Genomic DNA, 23,648 nt, shown 5'->3' with positions numbered 1-23,648 from the left:
GGAGAGAAGCAAAGCAAAAAAAAAACAAAAAAAACCTAAGCCGCACAGAATGCAAACTTCCCAAGTGCCCCGTCTGAGAGTGGAGCCAGGCTCCTGGGATGGCCGGGCCGGGCGCTAACGAGGCCGCACCTTGGCCCAGAGGAAGCCCTCCGAGAAGAGCATGATCTCGCAGATCTGCTGCAGGTCAGGCGCGATCACCACCACGGGCCTGAAGAGGGCCTTCACCGACTCCGGCAGCTCTGTGCGGCCCGCGTAGCCCGGGTTCATGGTGATGAAGATGCCCATTCTCGAGTCCAGGGAGATCTCCTGCCCTTCAAACTGGAGGATGATAGGAAAGGAAGACGGTTACAAGGCCAGCAGGCCCACCACCGGGGAAAGGGGGCTGGGAGAGCCACGGGACCGTCTGTCTTCACAGGTATAAGGCAGAGGCCACCCTTTGACTCCCTTCCGTTTCCAGGCATTAAACATGGAGTCCTCGTGCTTATGACCTGAGTGTTCTAGGCGGCAAGCCTTGACCTCCCAACCCTGATCCGAATCCAGGCTCTGCGCACTTGAGAAGTGGCTGAAGCTGGGAAGGAGTGCAGTCTGGGGATGCCCCAGATGCCCCTATACTTGGAGTTTCTTTAGCCTCCGGTCCAGTTTCACCTGTTTCAACTTTTTTCTCTGAGATTTTACTATTTTATTTCTTTCACTGGTCCACCACATAGACAGACAGAAAACTGTGTTTTTATGAAGTACAGATTGCCTCGGGAGCTAATGCGGCCCCGAGGAAGGAAGCCACTGTCTTGTCTCCCAAGCCCACGCTGAGACCGCCCTCACCCACTCCCTGATATCCATGTGGGGCCCAGATTGCCTTCTGGACAGACAGGCCTGCTCTTAAAAACACAGCTTCTAGGGATGCCTGGGTGGCTCAGTCGGTTAAGCATCTGCCTTCGGCTCAGGTCATGATCCCAGGGTTCTGGGATCGAGCCCCACATTGGGCTCCTTGCTCAGCAGGGAGCCTGCTTCTCCCTCTGCCTCTGACTCCCTCTGCTTGTGCTCTCTCTGACAAATAAATAAAATCTTAAAAAAAAAAAAAGAAAACAGGTTCTACAAACCTGAATGCACTTCAGGTTCAATTTCCCTCCCTCAGAAGCAGTAAGCTTGGCCCTAAAATATTTCAGAAGAACCAATTAAAAGAAAATGCATCCAAAGCCTTTATGGGAATCCTGAAAATGTTTAACAGGATCAAGTTTACATAATCTCTTGACAGTGAGCCTCACTGAGATCTGGGAGAAAAGCAGGCGGGATGCCAGGGCCACAGAAGTACCCACAAGTGAATCCTCACCAGCCCAAGCCAAATTTGTGCCCTGAACTTCTTGATGAGGCTCTGTAGGACCCTGGACGATATACAGGAGTTTTCAGGCACAAAGGAAGGAAGGACAATTTCAGGCAGACAGGAACACGTTTGGTGTGACAGAGCCTGGTGTGTCTGCAGGGCGAGTGGCATGTGGATGACAGAATGCTGGGAACACAGGGTCACAGGGGGAACGGCGGAGCACATTAGGATCCCAGGGGGCCCGGTGCAGGGACGTGGCCCAGCCACTCTGGTCCCGTTGGTCAGAGAACCCACTTCTGGGCTACCTAAATTATGTAATAAGATCATGTTTCTCCAAATTCTGATCCAGCCTCATCAGCTGTAACTTAATACAGACTTACCAACTCAGGTCTACAAACGCATCCTTGGATGGGCAGAGATCGGTGGATGCTCAAAAATTTTTCAAATCTGCCTTTTCGTTTTGATAACAAACAACCTTAAAAATCCTCTAACTTGATGAGGTAGGAAGGCAAAATTTTGTGTTTGTGTGATAACATCTATTGAAAGACATTTTGATCGGACCATTAATCTTGAAGACTGCTGTTTTCTCGAACTTGGGAAGTGACCAAGAATATATTTTTTTCTTTAATGGGGGCTCTGTCCACCACTTACTTGAGAACACTGCCTTACCCATCGGTAGCTACTACTACTTCTACTACTGGAATTCATTCGAAGTTCTAGAATATTGCAGTTCCTAATTCTCAAAGAGGCTGATAATTTGGGGGAAACCCAACCATCTCAATTTGAAAGCAAAAATCTGTCAAATCTTCATCTGATGTTTCTAAAGTCACGCGGCAAAGCTTCCACCCCGGAGAATGTGATCGGGTCAGGCTGCGCGCTCGCGCCCACCTGGAACGTGGTTAGCTGATGGATCAGAGCATTTCGGATCGTCTGAATCTGAGAGGAGATGACTGACAGCACAGAGGCATCGATTCGATTAAACTCATCAAAGCAGCCCCAAGCCCCACACTGGGCGAGGCCAGAGAAAATCTTCCCAATGGCCTAGCATAAAAGAAAAAAAAAAGCACAAGGGCAATTTTTACCTTTAAAATCGCACGCGATACATTTACAGATAGATTCCCTAAATTAAAACAGTGAACATCAGGTTGGTAGAGGCAGCAGGCCAACCGCCCCACTAACGGATCTTTCTGGCAAGACTTCCAGGACCCTCCTGGGCCAGCTCTCCTATTCACAGGAGTTTACAGATTAAGGATTTTCATGGAAAACTCCAGAGTTCTGGCTTCTCTTGAAATACTGGAAAATCTAGCAGCCGGGGGTCCATTTTCGCCAAGTGGTAACGGTTAACCGCAGCTAGAGAGTGGCGCCCCCTGGGGCCGCAGCAGTGCCCTCCAGCCGGCCGCGGCCCTCGCCTGGCTCCTCACCTCCCTCCCGGTCTCCCCGTGCTGCGGTCCTCATTTATATTACCTACGCAGCTCTGGTGGCATTTCAGTTTACAACGTTTGCTCTGCATGCTGCTAACAAGCAGACACGTATAAGCTCTGAGACTGAGGGTCAAAGATTTTTTTATGCTCCATTCTTCCAGCTGTCGCCCCGTCTTTTCATGGAGGAGTGTGGGGCGCAATGCCTTCCTCCCACGTCCCGCGTTCAGCGCTCCACCGTACCTTGTAATCCATGCCTTCTCCGCAGTTGGTCACGACACAGAGCAAGCCCAGGGCTTTGGCCAGATCCTTGGTGGTCTCGGTCTTGCCAGTACCCGCCGGGCCAGCAGGGGCCCCTCCCAGATACATGGACAGGGCCTGGTGATGAGCCAAATGCAAAACCTATGTTGTCGGATTCACACAAGGAAACAGGTGCCACTTCCCGAAGCACTGTGACAACATATGTGCAGTATACATGTGGCAATGGACACGTTCACACTCACCTGTCCTGATAGTCACTATTTTTTACATTTCTTTTCTGTGTTTTTCCATTGACCTCTGCTGGCCGCCCCCACGCCGTGATATAGGGACCAGGGACTAAGCGACATGCTGGAACGGGTGCCTCCTCCAAGATGAGGCCCTAGCAGTTCCCAGAGCTGAGGCGAGGCTCGAGCACACAGGTGCATCTGTGCCGTAAAGGATGAGCCCAAGGAAAGGTCTGGCCCTGTGTCTCCAAATTCTAGGAGTTGACCTCAGAGCCCGTGGGATGCCCTGAGAACTGTGACTCTGGGCCCCATGGTATCAGCCTGACCTCTGGAGAAGCTGGAAACTCAAGTCAGCCATGCAAGCAATCGGCCATTCCTACACGACCAGTCCCCAGCTGAAAGCCTAGACACCATGTACGAGCTTCCCCGCGTGGCGACACTCGCTGCCCATGGCCACGCAGAGCTGCTGTGAGAGCGAATGCTGTCCGCACGCCGACTCTGCCAGACGGACGCGCAGCTCCCAGCCCCAGCCGTCTCCTGCTGCGGGGTTTGACCTGCACCCTCTGGCTATATTAAACCACAACCAGGACTGCGATGGCCTTTCTGAGGTCTGTGAGCCCTTTCAGCAAATTATTAAACCTGAGGGTGATTTTAGGGGCCGCCTGAACCGGCAACAGCCCAACCCCAAAAGGTGGCAAGTAGGTCCTGTTCTGAGTTCAAACTCGTTTACAGATTTTGAACAATTATGTCCCCTGCTACCAGCATTGGTTTCCTGGGGCTGCCCTAGCAAATTACCACCACGTTGGGGGGGGGTGCTGAAAACAACAGAAATGTATTTGTTCACAGCGCTGAGGGCCAGGAGTCTGAAATTGGGGTATTGGCAGGGCCGCACTCCCTCCAAAGCTTCTAGGGGGTTCTTTGCTCTGGTGGCTGCAAGCATTCCTTGGCTTGTGGCCACCTCACTCCAACCCTTGCCTCTGTCTTAACATCACCTTTCCCGTCTCTCTGTGTCCTCTCCTCTTTTCACGAGGACACCAGTCATCGGATCTAGGGCCCTAATCCAGGATGTTCCCAATCCTTCCCTAATTAAACAAAGACCCTATTTCCAAAGAAGGTCACATCGTGAGGTTCCGAGTGGACATGAATTGGGAGGGAGGAACACTGGTCAACCCAGTATGGTATCTGCAGTCGCCCTAATCACACTTCGAGAACAACCCATAACCACAGGCAGCTGGTAACCTCGTAGTCCGGGCAGCCGATCACCTGAGTGAGAGTCAGGTAAATCCGGTCGGTGAGCGGCGTGATGACCAACCTCCCGTTCAGACCCATGTACTCATAGCCGTAGCTGAAGGTGCCCGTGCACTGACGGATGTTCAGCTCGTCGGGTTCCCGGTCCCAGTAGAACCGCAGCTGACTTTCCCATTCAAACTCCCGGGCCTCGAGAATGCTGGAAGGGGAGAGGAGGGAGAGGAGGTCGGAGAAACGGCGAGGCCAAGCCCGGTGGAGGATGCACTGTGACACGCCGGGGCCCCCAGAGGTCCCTACCTGCCTCTTATGAAAGAATCAACTATATCTCTGGCATGCACGTCGATGATGAGGACCGTGTTCAATTTCTTTCTGTCATTTTTGCTCAAGGGCATGGTGATCCGAGTGACCAACTCATCAATCTGCTGGTGCATTTTCTTGCCATAGTCCTTCATGGCCTGCTTCTCCCCCTCCTGTACTTTGTGGAAGACATCCTCCACCTCCCAGGTCCACCACACCTGGCAGGCGGCCAGCACCACCATCCCTTGGTACAGGAGCATCCAGTTGACCCTAAAGGAAAATGCACACCTGTTCGAGATCTTTTTCCAGGGACTGGCACCAGATAACAGTCCCCATAAGAATGTAATTTCTTTGATCTGGAACTGGGGAGACAAAGTGAGGGTTCTAGGTAAGCAAATGACCGTAAGTCTTCCAGCTGGACAGGAAAACACCAGACCAAGGACACGCACACACAAGAAAGTTAGAGGTGATGATGTAGAAAGATGCTAGATCCCTTTTAAAATATGCCTGGACAGGTTTGCAGAGTGACTTAATATTATGGGCATATGATAAGAATTTCTACATTTTTAAATTCCAACAAAAAATTTAATCATCTCTGACCACCCCACCGATTTGCCTAGTTAGAGCTTCCTGGGTGTTACTCACTACTCTTTTCTCTCCCTTGCACACCTGACCAAAGTTATACACATGTACGGGGAGATGGGGCTGTGGTGGTTGTTCCTCCAAAAACGGCACCAGACGATACAGGGTATTCTGCACCTTGCTTGTCCCATTTAAGAATTCGAAGAGGTAAGCCTCTAGGTCAATGGATGTAGTCTAACCCAATCTTTATAAAAGCCGCATGATATTCCAGAGCCTGAGAGTGCTGCAGTGTACTCAAGCATTACCTTACTGGTGTCTAGTTAAGCTGCTTCTAGTTCCTTCACCAACACAAATAATACTGCAATAAACATCCCTCTACACCATTTGGCGATGTCCGGAGACATTTTCAGTTGTCACAACTGGGGGTAGGGGTGTTACTGGCATCTAGCGGGTGACAGGGTCTGAGGATGGTGCTGACCATCCTACAAGGCACCAGAGTCCCCCACAGAAAAGCATTCTCCAGCCTCAGACGTCAGTAGTGTTGAGGTGGACAAACACTGCTCTGCATCTAACCTGATGAGTCGGAGCTGCTTCTAGACTTATAGAACAGAACCCCAAAAGCAAAACAACCAGGCCAAAGTATAATGCATTCTTTGGGTAGTTTATTTTAATAGAAATGGTCAAATTACTTTTAAAGGTTGAAGCAATCCTTACCCCACTGACAATGCATAGCACTGCCCTTCTCACCACATGCTCTCCAGCACTAGGTATTATCACTCTTTTGATTTTTTTTTTTTCCAATCTAAAAGGCAAGGGGAAAACCGTATCTTATTCTAAGCTAATTTGCAGATCCCCAATGACTAACAACAGATCTCCTCTTTTCATATGTTTATTGGCTGCTTGGATTTCCTCTACAGAGATACGAATTTCCAAAGCCGGTAAGTGCCTTGAAATATATTTAGGGCACATTTTTTTTCCAAATCGTACTTTAAAAATAATGGACCCAGAGCTGTAAGTTCCAATCCACGGAAAGTGACTGTAAATTACTAGTCTTTACCTTGATGACACACATGAATGGCAAAATAAATTAAGAATATTTAAAACAATGAAAAGATTAGGCTTTGCCATCTTGTTTTAAGGTTGTCTGGCGCCTCTAAAAACCTAAATAGTATTTATAGTTATGATCCCTACACACTAGAAAGATATAATGAAGGTGATGAGGGGCCCAGGAAGTTAGAAATCAGGAGGGGCAGAAGCAAACTTGACCAGAGAAAATAAAGTGACTCAGGGCAGAGCTAAGAGGAACATGATGGTGTTTTGCAGGATACTGGGTGCTTTCTGGGGCTGCATACCCCTGGGCTTGTCTTCTCAGTGATGCCAAAACATGTCTGTTCAAACAAACCAATACATTCATTTCAACTACACATCCTTTCATTAGAAACAACAGCTCCCACGTGAGGCGGAGGGGCATTTGGGGAGGAGAGGGGTGGCGCAGAGACTTCGGGGTGCCTTCCCTTATCCCGTCTCCCACCGACCACACCCTGTGACACACAACAATGCCCTGGCAAAGTGGTAGTTATAATGTAGCTAAAACTAATGTCGGTGTAAAATTCATCTGATCTGGGAGCATTAAGGAGACTTCAGAATACTCAGTGATCACTATTTCTGGAGGCTGGTGATTTCTGTCTAGCTCAGCTTTGTAAGAGCATCTAGCACAGTGATTAGCTCGGAGCAGGAGCCCGATAAATATTAGCTCAATCAATGAATATAACTGATAATATGCTAGAGCCACCTCCTACCAGTTCACGAGAGTTCATTGTCAAATATTCAAGAATTTTGTAGGCTGATGTTCAAACCACTTACCATTATACCACTTAGCTTTGAAATCAGCTGTGGTGGGAGTATTGACACCATGAACACTGATGAACTCTCTAAATCAAAGGGGTTTTTTTTTTTCCCTTTTTCAGAAAGCCAGTGTACCAGCACACCACTGGACAGATCTATATATACCTGATTACCTAAGGATATAAGCCAATTCTTACAGTACCTAAAAAAATAAAGGATCATGGGGCGCCTGGGTGGCTCAGTTGGTTAAGCGACTGCCTTCGGCTCAGGTCATGATCCTGGAGTCCCGGGATCGAGTCCCGCATCGGGCTCCCTGCTCAGCGGGGAGTCTGCTTCTCCCTCTGACCCTCCCCCCTCTCATGTGCTCTCTCTTTCCTCTCATCCTCTCTCAAATAAATAAATAAAATCTTTAAAAAAATTAAAAAAAATAAAAAAAAAAAATAAAGGATCATAATCATACAAATAAAATGCTATTCTCTAATAAAGGTACTTAACTAGATGTTTTCAGTCCATAAATCAAAAAGGCAGTGTATAAAATCAAAAGGATAGCATTCTTAAAATAATAATGGAGGTTTTATGTGTGCATAAAGGCCCTGCCGAATATATTCCTGGGAATCCCGCTTGAATCTAATGGAACTCGTTATCCAAAGATGCTTTATGTACTTTGCGTTCAGGTGCATATTAAAGTCAGCTCTCCTCGCAGCAAGAAGCAGGCTCAGCTCGGTGCCTAGATGCTTCTTGGGCCACAAAAGTCAAGGCATGATTGAGATCGTTAAATATTTTAGAAACGACTTTACCCCTTAACCCATACACAGATTGACCCTCCCGAACACCTGGTTTCTGTTGGGTCACCAGGTCAGTGGTTGGCTCAGAATCCCCGGGGAGGGGCTTATAAAATACACAGATGGTCCACCCCCAGAGTTTCTGATGGGGCAGATTTGGGGGAGGGCCCAGGCATTTGCGTTTCTAACAAGCTCCCTGGGGCCCTAATGCTGTGGGTCCAGATGCCACCACCCTTTGAGAAGTCCTGAACTAGGTGGGCCTTTAAAGACAGACAATGCATGGGCCAACTTAACTACTGCAAGAGAAGAAAACTTCGTTCGGGATGTCACTTGATCTACTCCAAGCCCTTAGTGTTAAATCATCCACTAGGACTATTCATATGAGAAAGTGACACGCATTCCCAGTCGCGACCCTACCTGCTTCTGTCTTCGCAATATCTAAAGATAGCCTCTTTGGTGATCAGCCGGTTGGTCCTCCGCATTTCGTTCAACACGGCGGTCATCCAGTCCTCCACGCGCCCCTCTGCCCGGATGATCTTGCGGAACTCCATGACCTCTCCTTCTGCTGAGATCATGGCGGACACCAGCTTCTCTCCATTCTCCCCATCGTGAAACCTCAGCAGAGCGATGTTGTCGAACATCTGCAATACAGCGGGACATCCACCCTGTGACACGGACGCTGGGTGGCGGCGCCAGGTTCTAGAGAGTATATGCGGGGAGGGAGAGGTATCTGAACAGAGGAGACGCAGAACAGCCTGGTGATTCAACACCATGGGGCTGACAAGTGAGACGTGTGCTTGGATCCCCCACGGCCCAACTGGGTGACCTGGGGCAATCTGCTGCTCCTCTCTTGGCCTGGAACAGACATAATTACGACACGTCCAAGATGAGGTTGGAAGGTCAAATCAAACAACATGCGAGGAAGGCCGCCGGCACATAAAACACTTGCCTTCCATTGCCCATCATCAGCGATATTGATCAGAATGCTATTCAGAAAAATGAGTCTTTTAGGACTCAGGATATAAGACAAGGCACTCTGCCAGTCAGAGAGGAGAAGGGAAAGGCAAGAGGCTTTAAAGGATAAAACCAGAGGTTTGCAAAAGGGGCTACCAGTAAATGATGTACTTCTAACATGCATTTTTCTAAAACAGTCAAATATTTGTTTATGAAAGCGGAAACAAAATATAAAACTCCCCTTTGAGAAAGGAACACAGACGACCCAAGACATGAATTCTAGTGTAAGAAGGAAATCAGCATTAACTAAAGGGAAACTGTGGAGTTCTGCACTTGATCCCACATGCTCTGTTATTTGGAATAAAGGAATTATTCTACAACACCGATTCAAAACCACAAATGGTCCTGCCCCCAGGGGGGACACTGGGCAATGTCAGGAGACATTTTTGGTTGTCTTAACTGGAGAGCAATGCTCCTGGCTTCGAGGGGGTAGAGGCCAGGGATGCTGCTGAGTGTCCCACGGCACACAGGACGGCCCCAGGCCCCTGACACACACATGTACACACACAGAGCAAAGCGTTATCTGGCCAGCTACCAACACTGCCAAGTCTGGGAACCCCGGGCCTAGGCTGTTACTAAATATAGAGCTTTGACCCGCTGATCGAAGCTTCATTCTGCCCGTGCTCTGGCTGTCTATCCCCAGAGACGGTATTGTCTGTTGTTTCTTGCTGGTCAATATCGTTCATGGATACGCGTATGTCCAAGTATGCAAAGCTGGAAGGACTCACAAACCAACTCGTGATTGTGGCTGCCTCCCAAAAAGGGAGGGAGAGCTGTGACAGGGAGAGGGGGCAAAGAGTGTGGCAACTTTATCTCTACAGCTTTGTTTGACAAAGAGAGAGGGAGAGAGAAGGGAAGGGGGGAGAGGGAGGGAGAGAGGAAGCAAATAGGATTAACTGGAAACAAGTTGGTTACCAGTCAATTCTGGGTGATGGATAAGGTTATTTAGCCAACATCATAAGGCAGGCACTAAGTATTTTACAAATACAAGCTCATTTACTCTTAATGACAACTCCACTGAAGCAGGTAACTCTCGGGGTTATCCTTATTTACAGATAAGAAACCGATGCCCAGGGGCACGTGGGTGGCTCAGTCAATTAAGCAGCTGCCTTTGGCTCAGGTCATGATCTCAGGGTCCTGGGATGGAGCCCATGCCAGGCTCTCTGCTCAGGGGGAGTCTGCTTCTCCCTCTCTCTAATAAATAAAATCGGGAAGGGAAGGAATGGGAAAGGGAGGGGAGGGGAGGGGAGGGGAAATCGATGCCCAGAGAGGTTAAGTAACTTGCCAAAAGTCACACAGCAAATTTGTGTGGAGTCAGGATTTGAACAAGGCAATCAGTCCACATGCTGAAACCCCATCCTGCATCACCCTTTGCTTATTATATTAGTCTTTGTGTATTACTGGATTCCTTTTAGTTTCTCCAAAAAATAATGTTTTTGGACTTTACAAAAAGACCAACAAGTAACAGTGGAATCTTTGTACAGTTTCAGACTGAGTGGATTTCATCAGATTTATGTTTCCGATAAAGGCCAGGCAGCATTTCCTAGCCTCGGGGCTGAGCCAACCGCGCAGAGACCTAGGATGGAACAAGCCCCGGGACAGAGCATGGGCAGCCGCTCCCGGGGTGGGGGGGTGCGGGGCCGCAGGAGCCCACCTTGATCATGTGCTCCTGGACACAGAGAGGATCGCTGTTCCCCAGGATGCTGAGCAGCTCGTCGTCAGAAATGAAGAAGAACCTCGGGAAAGCGTTTCTCTTGGAGTCTAAGTAGTCGTTTAAGCTCTTCTGGCATTTCTCGAGGCCCTCGCTGATGTGCTGCAAGTCGGCCAGGCGGTTCGGGGCCTCGCAGCATCTCTTGATCACGGGGTCCTTTAAGGTCTCACCCATGATCTGGACGAGGGCGAGAGGAGAGCCGTCGGGCCAGGGAAGCACAAAACCAACACGCACCCGAACCACAGCCTTTTGCGGGCCGAGGCGGATGTCCCTAGCACCTCCTAGCATACTATAGACAATTTACTTATTTCTGACGTTAATGTTTTCCAGCCTCCCACTAGAAGGTCAGCTGTCGGGGTAAGCAATTTTTAATCTCTCTGGCTCACTGATGTGTCCCGTGGGTCGACAACAGTGTCTGTACATGGAAGGCCCCCAGTCGCCCTTTGTGGGATGAATGAGCCCAGAAGCTCCACTCTGGGCCACGTGCATGTCCCGGGACGGTCCCTCCAGCACCCTTCATGGTGGCACATGGAGGGGGCAGTTAGGGAAATATCCCCAACATCCAACAGGAAACTGGGTCAATCGTTGGCTGAAAGTGATCGTTTCCATGTTTATTTATTGAAATACATGCCGAAGACATTCAATTTTTTTAAATGATCCCATTGGTAAGAATGATCTTATTTTGTGGAGTATTTACTTATAATACTTATCTATATGTTTATACAGGAATAAACAAATTCTGGAAAGATAGATATTGACCTGTCAAAATGGTTATCTGGGGTGTGGGATTATAGGTATTTTTTTCCTTTCTTTGCTTTTTTTTTTAGTTTCTCAATTCTTCTATAATAAATATCCATTGTGTGATTTAAGTTTAAAAAAATAGGTTATGCAAATGAATAAGGAAATATTATCAACTCTAATGGATAAAAGAGACCCAAATGTGAACCGGCCCCTCCTAACTAGAGAGCGTGTAGCAACACTGAGCAGCAAGGCACCCGGCTTCAAGGGCAGGTGGCTCTGGGTTAAGACCCTCACCCCACTAATGGCTAGGGGCGGCAAAGACGGGCACAACCCTTTCCAGGAAGGACTTTAAAATGGGTGCTACTCCTTCACAGGCAATTTACTTTCCACCAGTCTCTCATAAGATATTCATCCTAAATGTGGAAAAGGCAGAAGCACAGGCCTGCAAATTACTGATGAACGCAAAGAATTCCTCTTGGAACAAGATGTCTCGTTACAACAATCAACTAAAGTAATGTCAAGCCACTCACTGGAACGTTTTATAAAGCTATCAGAATCTTCTCTCAAGTGTCAAAATACAAAATACCTTTCTCATAATATCAAAAGAAAATTAGGAGAAAATTATACAGAATATCATTATCGTTGTGTTTTTAAACCCATGCGCACAGAAAAGAAAGACAAAAGAAATATACAGCATACTAAAATGGTCACATCAAGGTGACAGAACTCCGGAAGATACGTTTTTTTTTCCTACCTTTCTACATTTTCCAAGCTTTTTAAGCAAGTATTACTTTTATAATAAAAAATCAATATAAAAAAGTTTCAGTGCCATGTGCCAGCAGCTTGAAACCAAACAGAAATTTTTACTGAACAGATGAAGGTCATAGGTAATGATTTAAAAAATTCAGAATTAGGGGCACCTGGCTGGCTCAGCTGGAAGAGCATGTGACGCTTGATCTCAGGGTCGTGAGTTCGAGCCCCATGTTGGGCATAAAGATTACTTAAAAAGTAATAAACCTAAAAAAAAAAATCAGAAGGTACTTAACAGACAAAATACTACCTGCAGAAACATAAGTAAACGTATCTCAAATCACTGTCCTTTCATGACTAAAACAGAAGCCAGTCACTTGCCCTTTTAAATATTCTGTCGATGTTGTCAAACTTCTTCGCCTCATCAGGAAGTTGTGACCTGATATCGCCACCGATAAAAATGCTTTCAAGGTACATCCATTTTCTCTGAACCAACATCCAAATCTGGAAATGCACAATGTGAACATCAGAACAGGTACCTTGAGGTATGGAGGGCAAACTCCCACCCTAACACAGGACAGATGAACGTCAGCTCAGATCAGAAGTCTCCCCAGGCAAACGACAGAGTACACACACTCCCTTCCAAATATACAAGAATGATGAAGAAAGCATAGCTAAATATTTTAAGATACCAAGCCCCACACAAAAGCAAAAGCAAACTCTCCACACCAGCCCAGGGCAAGGAAGAAGCTTCTAGTTGTAAGCAGGGGTGGGGGCGTGTTACCCAGAGGAACAAAAGACAGATCATGTTAAAAAAAAAAAAAAAAAAAGCCCAAACACGGGCACCTGGGTGGCTTAGTCAGTTTAGCATCCAGCTCTTGGTTTCAGCTCAGGTTGTGATCTCAGGGTCGTGAGATTGAGCCCCGTGTCAGGCTCTGTGCTCAGTGGGGAGTCTGCTTGAGATTCTCTCTCTCCCCATCTCCCTCTGCCCCTCCCCTCATCTCTAAAATAAATAAATCTTCTTAAAAATAAAATGATTAATGTTATGTAAATTTCACATCCATTTAAAAAAATTTTTAAATAATGAAGAAAAATAAAACAGTGCTATATCCTACCTAACAAAAAGTAATGGACCAAAACAAGCAAGCGAAGGAAGCCCATGCTTGAGAGGAGCGAGGGCCTGGGCCACCTCCCCAGCCAGGGAACCAGGGCCGGTATCATCCCAGCCAAAACTCAAGTTTGTGCCTGGAACAAGGCACTTGCCTGTGGTCTGGGGAGAGAAAAGAGGCAGCACACAAAAATGGTGAGATGAGCCTGGGTCGCTCAGAGAGGTCTGGACTAGCACTTCCCACAACAAGAAGAAAGCCCCAAGCCACCTGATAATATAAAACCTTGTTCAGTGCTGTCCACTATGACAGGCCGACTTGGAGAAACTGCAGAAACACATGACAAAGTGAAGCAAGCACAGGCAGAAACATTTAATGTAAGATTAACTTTAAAAATAAATAGATCCCACCGAGAAAAACCCACTACCAGGAAAGACAGTCCCGGTACATACACACACACACACACACACAGAGGAAAACTCGGACCTGAGAAAAGAATAAATATGGAGAAATGTGAAAAGGGCTTTAAATATGTTTAAATTCTTCCATGTGCTAAAGGAGATGAACATATCCTGACAAGAACAGGACAGTATATAACAAGAATACGGTCATATGAAAGAGACCCAATTAAGAATCATGGAAGTTAAAAATGCATTCATTGAAATAAAAACTCAGACTGACTCTTCTAATCATGCACACACAAACCCTACAATAAATCAAGCCAGAAAAGCATCAGGGTCTGAGCACAAAATATTCTCGTATAAAAGTGCTCTCTGGCTTTTCTCTCACCTCAATGACTTCCCCTATCAGAGAAAGCGTTTTCTCCCATTTGTGAACAGTCTGCAGAAAAGGCCCCACAAATCTGCTTCCCGAGATGCTTTGCAGGTTGACGGTGTTGTCATCAAGGCACTGGATGATTTCGTCGACAGACCCCAAGATGTAGCCTCGCTCCTGTGTGCCTTTGAAATATTTGATCACAGTAAACTTCATACTTTCCCACGTATCCAGGATTTCCTTCACCGCCTGCTCAGGAAGATAAAAAGAGTGGTTTGGGCACAGATATCGAAAAAAACAGAACTCCAACTCAAGAGCAACCTTCTGAGCTTGCCTTCGGTCAGCTACTCAACCCAGAGCCTCGGTCAGCTTTCCAAGTAAGCGGAGATTCCGTCGTGGCGACCCCAACATCCCTGACCAAGCACTGGCTATGTGCCCGGTAAGCACAGTCCCTATAGGACCGCCTTCTGGCCCCAAAGCACCCTAGGGAAGTAAGGATTACTACCCGCGTTCTATAGAGATGCCAGCTGGGTGCTCAGAGAAGTGAGGCAGCTGGGCCAGGTCACTCGGCACCAGAACCAGGCTCCAGATTTCCTGGTCTGCCTCCCTGCACACCTACATGATCCTGCCCCTGCATTTGCCATTAAGCGAGAAAATCAGATTACAAATTTATATGCCTATTAATGATTGCATTTTCAAAAACCAGTTGTATCAATATTTGTGTGTGTGTATTATGTGTATGCGATGCATACATGTGTGTACTGCATACATCCGTGTATGTGGTATGTGCATTTGTGCACATGTATGCGTGTGCATGTGTGTGTATGGGCTTATACATGGATGTGCCTTTATACCTGTTTGTGTGGGACTACACGTGTGTGTGTGTGTGTGTGTGTGTGTGTGCAGGCCCGTGTCTACACACTTCTAAGTATTAAAGGACATACACTGAAATATTACTAATTATCTTCAGGTGGTAGAGTTACAAGTGATTTATTTTCTCAGTTTTCTACCATATACATCCATTAATACATTTAATAAATACACTTAATAAATGCATTGGAAGTGAAACTATAATCTAGAACAATAAAAAATTTAACCAAGGCAGAAATCCTAGAATTTCTAGAGCAAACAATTCTTTATTACTCAAATACAACAAGTACTATAACAAAAGTTTTCGGTTAAGCAACTGCCTTTGGCTCAGGTCATGATCCCAGGGTCCTGGGATGGAGCCCCAAGTCCAGCTCCCTTCTCAGCGGGGTATCTGCTTCTCCCTCTCCCTTTGCCCCTCCCCCACAACTTGTACTCGAGCATGCGCACTCTCTCTAATAAATAAAATCTTTTGAAATAATCATAATTCTCTGAAACTAATATAACACCGCATGCTAACTACACTGAAATTAAAATAAAGTAAAAATAATTCTCTTTCTTTTCTCAACTGTTTTGTAACTAAAAGCAGTCTTACTTTCTCGATGGCTATCTCCTTGACAGCGGCCATTACGATCTCATTGAGAACATCCGTGTGTTTGTGAAGTTCCATAGCAAACATGTTTTCTAAGGTGAACGTCTCTGTCATTTCAAAAAATACGCCTGTTTTTTCCATGAGCTCTTTCCAATGCCTGAAAGTGCATCCACATTAAAACCTTTATGCTTCCTGGATTTAGTGATGAATTTAATTATTCCCGCTTACATCACAGGACAAATCCCATTATAAATGAGGACATCATTGGAATCACGTTTCCAAAGTTTTCCAAAAATCCCACTGGCTTCCAGAATCAAACCCAGGAAACCACCTCTAGCAAGATACGCTCTTAGATGGCTAGTCTTCACGGCCATCTAAGAAAATATTCGGCTTTGAACTTTTTGGAACCTACTTCTGTCATGTAGTCTGTGGACCAGGGATCTCGACCTCTGTCGGCTCACTCAGCCTGGCTGAGACCCTGGTGTAAGTCGTGAGCTGCTGTGTATTTGGTAAATATTTATCATGCTCTTTCCTCTGCTCCAGGCAGTAGGCTAGCTGCGGCAGGGGCAAGCGACCAAGGGCCAGGCTCCTGCCCGCGGGGACTCCACCACCTACGCAGGGGTACAGCCAGGACACAATACAACAGATCTATATATTAAATAATCACATACTGCTTTGAGTGCCATGAGAAAACCACAGAGTACAGAGACAGTAATAAGGGGTCTGCTGTAGGGGCGCCTGGCGGAGGGGGGGGGGGCTCAGTCGGTGAAGCATCTGCCTTCAGCTCAGGTCCTGATCCCAGGGTCCTGGGATGGAGCCCCACATCAGGCTCCCTGCTCCTCAGGAAGCCTGCTTCTCCCTCTCCCACTCTCCCTGCTTGTGTTCCCTCTCTTGCGGTGTCTCTCTCTGTCAAATAAATAAATAAAATCTTTTTTAAAAAATGAGAGGGATGGATCTCTGCATATACATGTACATATGTAAGTAGGTGAACAGGCTTGAATTGGCACAGACTGTCTGGACAGGTGGAGGGAAAACTGATAAAGTGATTGACTCTGGGATTCTCCTAAGACTTGTAGTCAAGGATAAGAGGGAGGATGACCTTCCACTATCATGTGGTGGTGCTTAAATTTTATGCCTTTTGTGCACAGATAGCTTTTTCAAAAATGAAAAAGACAGCTGGTAAATGCTAAAGTGGTGTCATCCCTATTCCCATCAACATTTATAATGCCCCTGAAGCCAAACACCCTGAAAAGAAAGTATGTTCAAAATTAGTTTGCTTCCGGGGCGCCTGGGTGGCTCAGTCTGTTAAGCATCTGCATTTGGCTCAGGTCATAATCTCAGGGTCCTGGGACTGAGCCCTGCATTGGGCTCCCCGCTCAGCAGGTTCTCCCTCTCCCACTCCTCCTTCTTGTGCTCGCTCGCTCGCTCTCTCTGTGTCAAATAAATAAATTAAATTTAAAAAAAAAGGGGGTCTGCTGTAGACGGGAGGGTGACACAGGCCTCTGTGCACACAGACACATCCAGCCGCTCTGCTCTTGACCCAATCCGGCCTTCTTTTAAGGTTCACACTTGGCCTGTGGGTTGGCCCTTTTTTATGGTTCCATTTATATGGAATGAAGATAATAAAGAGGCTAAGTGCTAGACCAGCAGAATGCCACGTATCCAGCATATAAGCAGTAAGCACTGGATCACTGACTTTATTGTAAAAATCCAGCCAAAAAAGGGGCACCTGGGTGACTCGGTGGTTGAGCATCTGATTCTTGATTTCAGCTCAGGTCATGATCTTGGGGTTGTGGGACTGAGCCCTTGTCGGGCTCTGAGCTCAGCACAGAGTCTGCTTGAGATTCTCTCTCCCTCTGCTCCTCCCCCCACTCACACACTCTAAAATGAATAAATAAGATCTTTTTAAAAAAAATCCACCAGGGGTGCCTGGGTGGCTCAGTTGTTAAGCGTCTGCCTTTGGCTCAGGTCACGGTCCCAGGGTCCTGGGATTGAGCCCCATGTCGGGCTCCCTGCTCCGTGGGAAGCCTGCTTCTCCCTCTCCCACTCCCCCTGCTTGTGTTCCCTCTCTTGCTGTGTCTCTCTCTGTCAAATAAATAAATAAAATCTTAAAAAAAAAAAAACCCACCAAAAAAAAAAAAAAAAAACAACCCCACACAAACCAGAAATGGTCAGAAAGGAGAATCTACTATTCATCCTCCTCTATTCCCAGGCCTTGGCCAGGAGCTGATATGAAGTAAGGGTATCACAGCCCTGGTGGGGGGGTGAGGGGGGAAACAGGTGTCACAGCATGAATAACACCAGGTCACCAGAGAGAAAGGGATTTCCTTTTCAGTTTCCCTCCACTCCTCTGATTACATCAAGGAGAGAAAGTCTCGGCTAGGTGCTGCTGGGCCTTTAACACCTCCTCACGGTTATTCACCCTTCGTCCAGGGTAGGCCTCCCACTAAGCGACAGGCAAGTTTTGAGCTAAACTTTTTGAAATGTTTTTATTTTTATAATTTTTATAAAAATAAAATACAAATTTATATAAAAAATTTTTATAATTTTTCTATTTATGGCAAAAGCTTTTGGTTTCCCATTTACAGCGGTGGTGCGGGTTTCTTTTTCAAACATGTTCAAGTAAAAAAAAAAAAAAATAAGCTGATAGGAAAAAAATCAAGCCATGACAGTATAAATGATTTTGGCTGGGATATGACAAAAATGGTGAGAAGTTACCTAAGCTTGGGAAGCACTGGGTTATGGCATCAAAAAACAGGGAACTTCAGCTAGAAAATGCTGAAGCTTTCTTGCTGAGCAGAATGACGTCATCCTCTGATGGCATTCCATGACTCTCTGCCCACCCACTGGGAGATACGATGGAGGGAGAGAGGAGCGTGGCAGGGAGAGCGTGACTCCCAAAGCTCCTACTATTTCCTGTCCCTGTGTGGACACGTCCTGCTGATCCCAGACGAATGAGGAGTGAATCTCCTCCATCCCACCCCCAGGACTGCTGTTCCATTGAAAAACTAGGGACACCTGCTCTGTCCAGTATGGTCGCCACAAGTCACCTGTCGCTGCGTGGCGAGTCCAAATTAAAGATGTCATACTCATAAACTACAGGCCAATTGCAACTCATTTTTTTAAGAAGAGCATAAAATATCTTGTGAGAAATGTTTTATAGTGATTGCATGTTGAAACGATAATGTTTTGTGTAGACTGGGTTAGTTAAAATATATTACTAAAATTATTTTTACCTGTTTTCTTTTTCAAAGCAGCTAGTGGAAATACTTTAAATACCATATTTCTGCTGGATGGCGCTGATCTAGATCCCTTAATTTTTTTTTTTTAAACCATTTGAATGAAGCAACCACAAATGCCCGTTTACATCTGGCAGGGTTTAAAAAAAAAAAAAATAGAATCCTTGTGGGTGGTAATTGTCTAGAAACTTCACAAGGAAACAATTTCATAGAAATATGACCTGCATCTTTCAAGTTTGGCAGAGCTGTTGCAACCTTGGGCTTTGTCATCAGATCTAAGCAAGGACGCATTTTAGACTAAAACTCCTCCCCCTTTCACAACGGCTAACAGGACAAAACCAACCTGTCTCTCAGTGCTTCATGCTTCAAGTCAAGAAGTAAAGGAATCGAGTCTTTGAACGCCTTCATTTTTGCTTCTAAATGGAAGGCCACTGATAAGTTTCGGACCTGCCGGGGTAGCTTTCTGAGGGACTTGAGAAAACCTTCGATTCCTTCCTGGAGGAACTGAACATTCAGGTTGATCCAGAGGGTCTGAGACCATTCTTCTTTTGCAACCTGGAAATGGGTGAGAAATAGGCTCATCAACAAGGCCCCTTTGACCGGCGGGAGCCAGTACTCAACCCTTGGTCACGCTCACTTCTTTGCCAGCAGGATCGCCCATCTATCCACAAAAACCTCAGATTCACAAAAGGAAGTATTGATTACTGGCTCCAAAATACAAACAAAGGAATTCCAACTCTTTCAAGGCCCGGCCAAAATAATGCTGCTAAGATTACAAAATACTTACAATTTAGATAATCCTGCCCGATTATCATATAGATAATCAGCATTTTGTGCTGAATTTCCTGAGATTTAACATAAAAAGTACTATCTTACATAAAATTTACCATCTTGGATAATCTGCATTTGCAACCTGTGACATCGAGGTTCCCATGGGGTTGCTTCGTGTCACGAAACGTATTTAACAGAAAATTGTGTTAATTGATGAAATATACATATGGTAATTTTTTTGACTTAGATGTAAATGACATTAAGACATTTACAATTTTTCATTTTTTTTCTTTGTCTTCTAAAAAGATATTAAAAGCTCAAATACCTTTTTGATTATTTTGAGATGACATTCACGAGTCATGAACTTTATGCAAAAATTTAATGAGAGATGAATCAGAAAGAAACTAAAAGTACTTCTTAGGAGTTCTTACACCTAAACGTACAGCCTGTCCATCATTAAAGGGTCTTTCTTCCCTCCACCCTCCGTTCCCCTCCCCTCTCTCACTGACACGTTTGAGAAACCTCAACTGCAGTTAAATCCACTCCTTGGTATTTGTTCAAGTGTCAACGCCTACACAGCGCATATGCTCTGCCTTCCCCATATGACCTACTTATCACCATGTTTCCTCCTTACTAGATCATTCCCATCACTATACAATTCCCGTTGTTATTTCTCCCATCTTAAAAAAATTATCCTGACCCCACATCCCTTCCACCTAACCGCTCCTCATTTCTCTGCTTCCCTTTGCAACCAAACACATTGGGAAAGCTGTCTAGATTTGGCGTTTCTGATTCCTCTCTTCCCATTCTCTCTTTTTTCATCTTTATTGGGGATTAACTGGCATACACAACTGGACATATTTAGACGCCCAATTTGCTAAGTTCGGGCATGTGTGCACACCCATGAGACCATCACCACAGTCGAGATCGTGAACTCGTTCACAGCTCTTAAAAGTCTCCTCCTGCCTCTCTTAACCCCCCTCCCACCCCCAGACACATGGCCCTGCTTTCTGCCATGATAAATTCATTGGCATGTTCTAGAATTTTTGCAGGTGGAATCATACAGGATGTACTCTTTGGTATCTCAACAAGATGATTTTGAGACCCATCCATCTTGTTGCCCTAGTACATCAATAGTTCGATCCTTTCTACTACCTTCTCACATTCCGTGGGATGGACGTGGCACGGCACTTACCCATTCACTTGGTGGATATCTGGGTTTCTAGTCTTGGGCTATTACAAGTAAACCTGCTGTGAACATTGATGTAAATGTCTTTGCAGGGACTTATGCTTTCTTTTCTTTGGGGCAAATATCTCGGACTCACTCTAATCAGGCTTCCACAGCTACGACTCCATTGAAATGTTTCCAAGATCACAGTGGCCTCCGTGATGTGAAATTCAGCGTTCATTCCACACCACCTCTTACCTGATCTGATGCAGTGTCTGGTGCAGTTGGACAGCCTGGAAAGGCTATTTTCACTTGGCTTCCAAGACATTCTACTCACCTGTTTGTCCTCCTACCACCGAGGCCCCTCCTCGTTCTCCTTTCCTTTTGGGGCATCTTCTTGTGGTATTTGATATTGGAGTGCCCCAAGCTCAATTCTTGTTCTTCTCCTCCACATACCCCACTCTTCACTGTACTGGGCTGAAGAGTGTCCACCCCCCACCCCCCACCGCCGCTAGAACTCACATCCCCCTGGAACCTCAGAATGTGACCTTTTCTGGAGATCAGGATTTGCAGATGGAATTCATTAAGAGGAGGTCATGCTGAAGTAGGACGGGCCCTAAATCCAATGACTGCACCAGGAAAAAACCTGCCCCTGGTTCAGAGCCTTGCTCAAATGCCACCTCCCTGACCACCGCCTTCCTCCCCTGGGCACCGCGGTGCTCTTGATAAGGGAATTCTGTGTCTTAAGATGGCCCACCGAGCCAGCAAAGGAGTCCCAGCCCCTGCCCCGGGACTCTTCCAGGTCCTTTGTTCTGCTCTGCTTCCCGCGCTCCAATCCAGGTTCTTCTCCCTGCCCGCTTCGTTCACGTGCCTAAAGTGCCAAGTATGCAGATGTAGATGTAGATAAATTGCCCCTTTGTTTGTGCTCGGGGCTCAGACCTTTGGAGACCACTCTCCTCTGAGCCCGCCGGCGTTAAACAAACCTCCAATCCTCCAAGATCTCCGGGTGCCGCTTGGTTCTTCCGTCGGGCCATCCAGTCCAGGTTCTGTAACACTCTGTCTACTGTATTCCTATTACACATCAGAGCAGTATGGTGATTTGTTTGCGGGTCAGGGTGACGGTTAATTTTATGTGTGAACTTGACCGAGCCACAGGTGCACGGATATTTGGTTAAACATCATTCCGGACAATGTTCCCCAGGGTGTTTCTGGGTAAGATTAACATTGGAATCAGTAGCCTAAGTAAAGCAGATTTCCCTCCCCACTGAGGGTGGCCTCATCCAATCCACTGAAGGACTGGAGAGAAAAAGACTGAGTAAGAGAGAACTCTCTCTCTCTCTCTCTCTCTCTCTCTCTCTCTCTCTGCCTGTCTTCAGGCTGGGACATCAGTCTTCTCCTGCCTTTTAATTCAGACCTGAGCTGGAACTACACTACCAGCTCTCCTGGGTCTCCAGCTTGCCAACCCCACATCCTGGGGTTTCCAGTCTCCAACAACTCTATTTGGTGCCCGGCTGGCTCAGTCAGTAGAGCATGTGACTCTTGATCTTGGGGTCATGACTTTGAGCCCCATATTGGGCACAGAGTTTACTTTAGATAGATTAGGTAGATAGATAGATGATAGATAGTGAGATAGAAAGAAAGAAAAGGAAGAAAGGTCCATCTATTTGGTGCCTGATGGTTCTGTGTCTTGGGAGAACAAACTAAAACAGTCAAACTCTCGTGGGGCTCAAGAGGGCAGAAATGGAATGGGCAGATGCAACTCCTTTCCAGACCCTATTCTCCAACTAGCACAGCACTGGGCTGTACAGAGCAGAGGGAATAGATGGAGGGATGAATAAATGAATGGCATGAATTTGCATGGGGAGCATATACGCAAGAGGGTATCCAAATGTCATGATAGTTGCTACTTTTTTTAAAAAAAAGATTTTATTGATTTATTTGAGAGAGTGAGGGAGAGAGTGCATGAGATTGGGGCAGAGGGAGAGGGAGAAGCAGACTCCCTGTTGAACAGGGAGCCCAACTCGGGGCTGGATCCCAGGATCACAACCTGAGCTGAAGGCAGACGTTTAACCAACTGAGCCACCCAGGTGCCCCAATAACTGCTTTTAATTTCCACTTCAAACTAAATGGTTCACCCCACTCCTTAACCAAGCCCCAAGCACCAAAGAGTGTGTTCTTTTTTATTATTGTGGCAAAATACACCTGACATTTACCATTTTAAGCACTTTCACACACGTACGATTCAGTGATATCAAGTATATTCACCATGTTATGCAATCATCACCACCATCTAGTTCCACAACTTTCTCCCCAAATGGAAACCCTAAAGCCATTGAATATCGCTCCCCATCACTTCTTCCCAAGAGTCAAAGTGAGAGCTTCTACAAAATTGGCCCCAGGCTCTTTATCATGGTGGCCTCACAATCCACTGAGCCTAGTCGGTTCTCACACTGCCTTCAGTGAGGGGTAACACTAACCTTTAGTCCTTCGTAGAGCTCATAAATGGTCCTCAGCCCATTCATTTCCTTCTGCACTTTGAGCAGCTCTGGATACATTGTAATTGGAAGATCAAAAAGTTTCTCAGCATTAGCCAACTCCTGACGGTTCTTTTCATGTTTCATGAGCTCTTTTTCAAAAGTGGCTAAAAGTTCTACTCCTGGTGATTAAGTAAAGACATAGATCAATGAGTGCATAAAAATACAAGGTACACAAAATTGAGTAAGAAATCACAGGCAATGTACATAAACTATCATTCCATCCACAGAAGCCATCTGGGAAGACATGTCTGGAATTACCACAACTTTATTTCTCTGTCATTCTAACAGAAATCAGAGGGCCAGGTACATACGCAAAATTCTCCAGTTAGAAAATTCTGTCTCCTGGGCGCCTGGGTGGCCCAGTGGGTTAAGCGACTGCCTTCGGCTCAGGTCATGATCCCAG

General features: G+C 46.3%; 1 protein-coding gene across 1 annotated transcript in view; it reads right to left on the bottom strand.

Moving 5' to 3' along the window:
• Positions 1-23,648, bottom strand: part of DNAH10 (dynein axonemal heavy chain 10) — a 128,122-nt gene that overhangs the window by 61,348 nt on the left and 43,126 nt on the right. The window contains exons 24-35 of the mRNA XM_078061091.1: positions 23,186-23,364; positions 19,113-19,324; positions 15,534-15,687; positions 14,087-14,320; positions 12,573-12,695; positions 10,644-10,877; positions 8,393-8,616; positions 4,767-5,036; positions 4,485-4,668; positions 2,980-3,114; positions 2,207-2,359; positions 130-318 (exon numbers count right to left, since the gene is read on the bottom strand). Coding sequence (XP_077917217.1) covers positions 130-318; positions 2,207-2,359; positions 2,980-3,114; positions 4,485-4,668; positions 4,767-5,036; positions 8,393-8,616; positions 10,644-10,877; positions 12,573-12,695; positions 14,087-14,320; positions 15,534-15,687; positions 19,113-19,324; positions 23,186-23,364 — 2,291 coding nt within the window. The remainder of the gene's footprint in view (positions 1-129; positions 319-2,206; positions 2,360-2,979; positions 3,115-4,484; positions 4,669-4,766; positions 5,037-8,392; positions 8,617-10,643; positions 10,878-12,572; positions 12,696-14,086; positions 14,321-15,533; positions 15,688-19,112; positions 19,325-23,185; positions 23,365-23,648) is intronic.

The sequence above is a fragment of the Halichoerus grypus genome, chromosome 13 (genome assembly GCF_964656455.1).
Source record: "Halichoerus grypus chromosome 13, mHalGry1.hap1.1, whole genome shotgun sequence".
In the NCBI taxonomy this organism is placed as follows: Eukaryota; Metazoa; Chordata; class Mammalia; order Carnivora; family Phocidae; genus Halichoerus; species Halichoerus grypus.
Note: the sequence above shows the minus strand (reverse complement) of the source record. Positions and strands in the feature narration are given on the sequence as shown.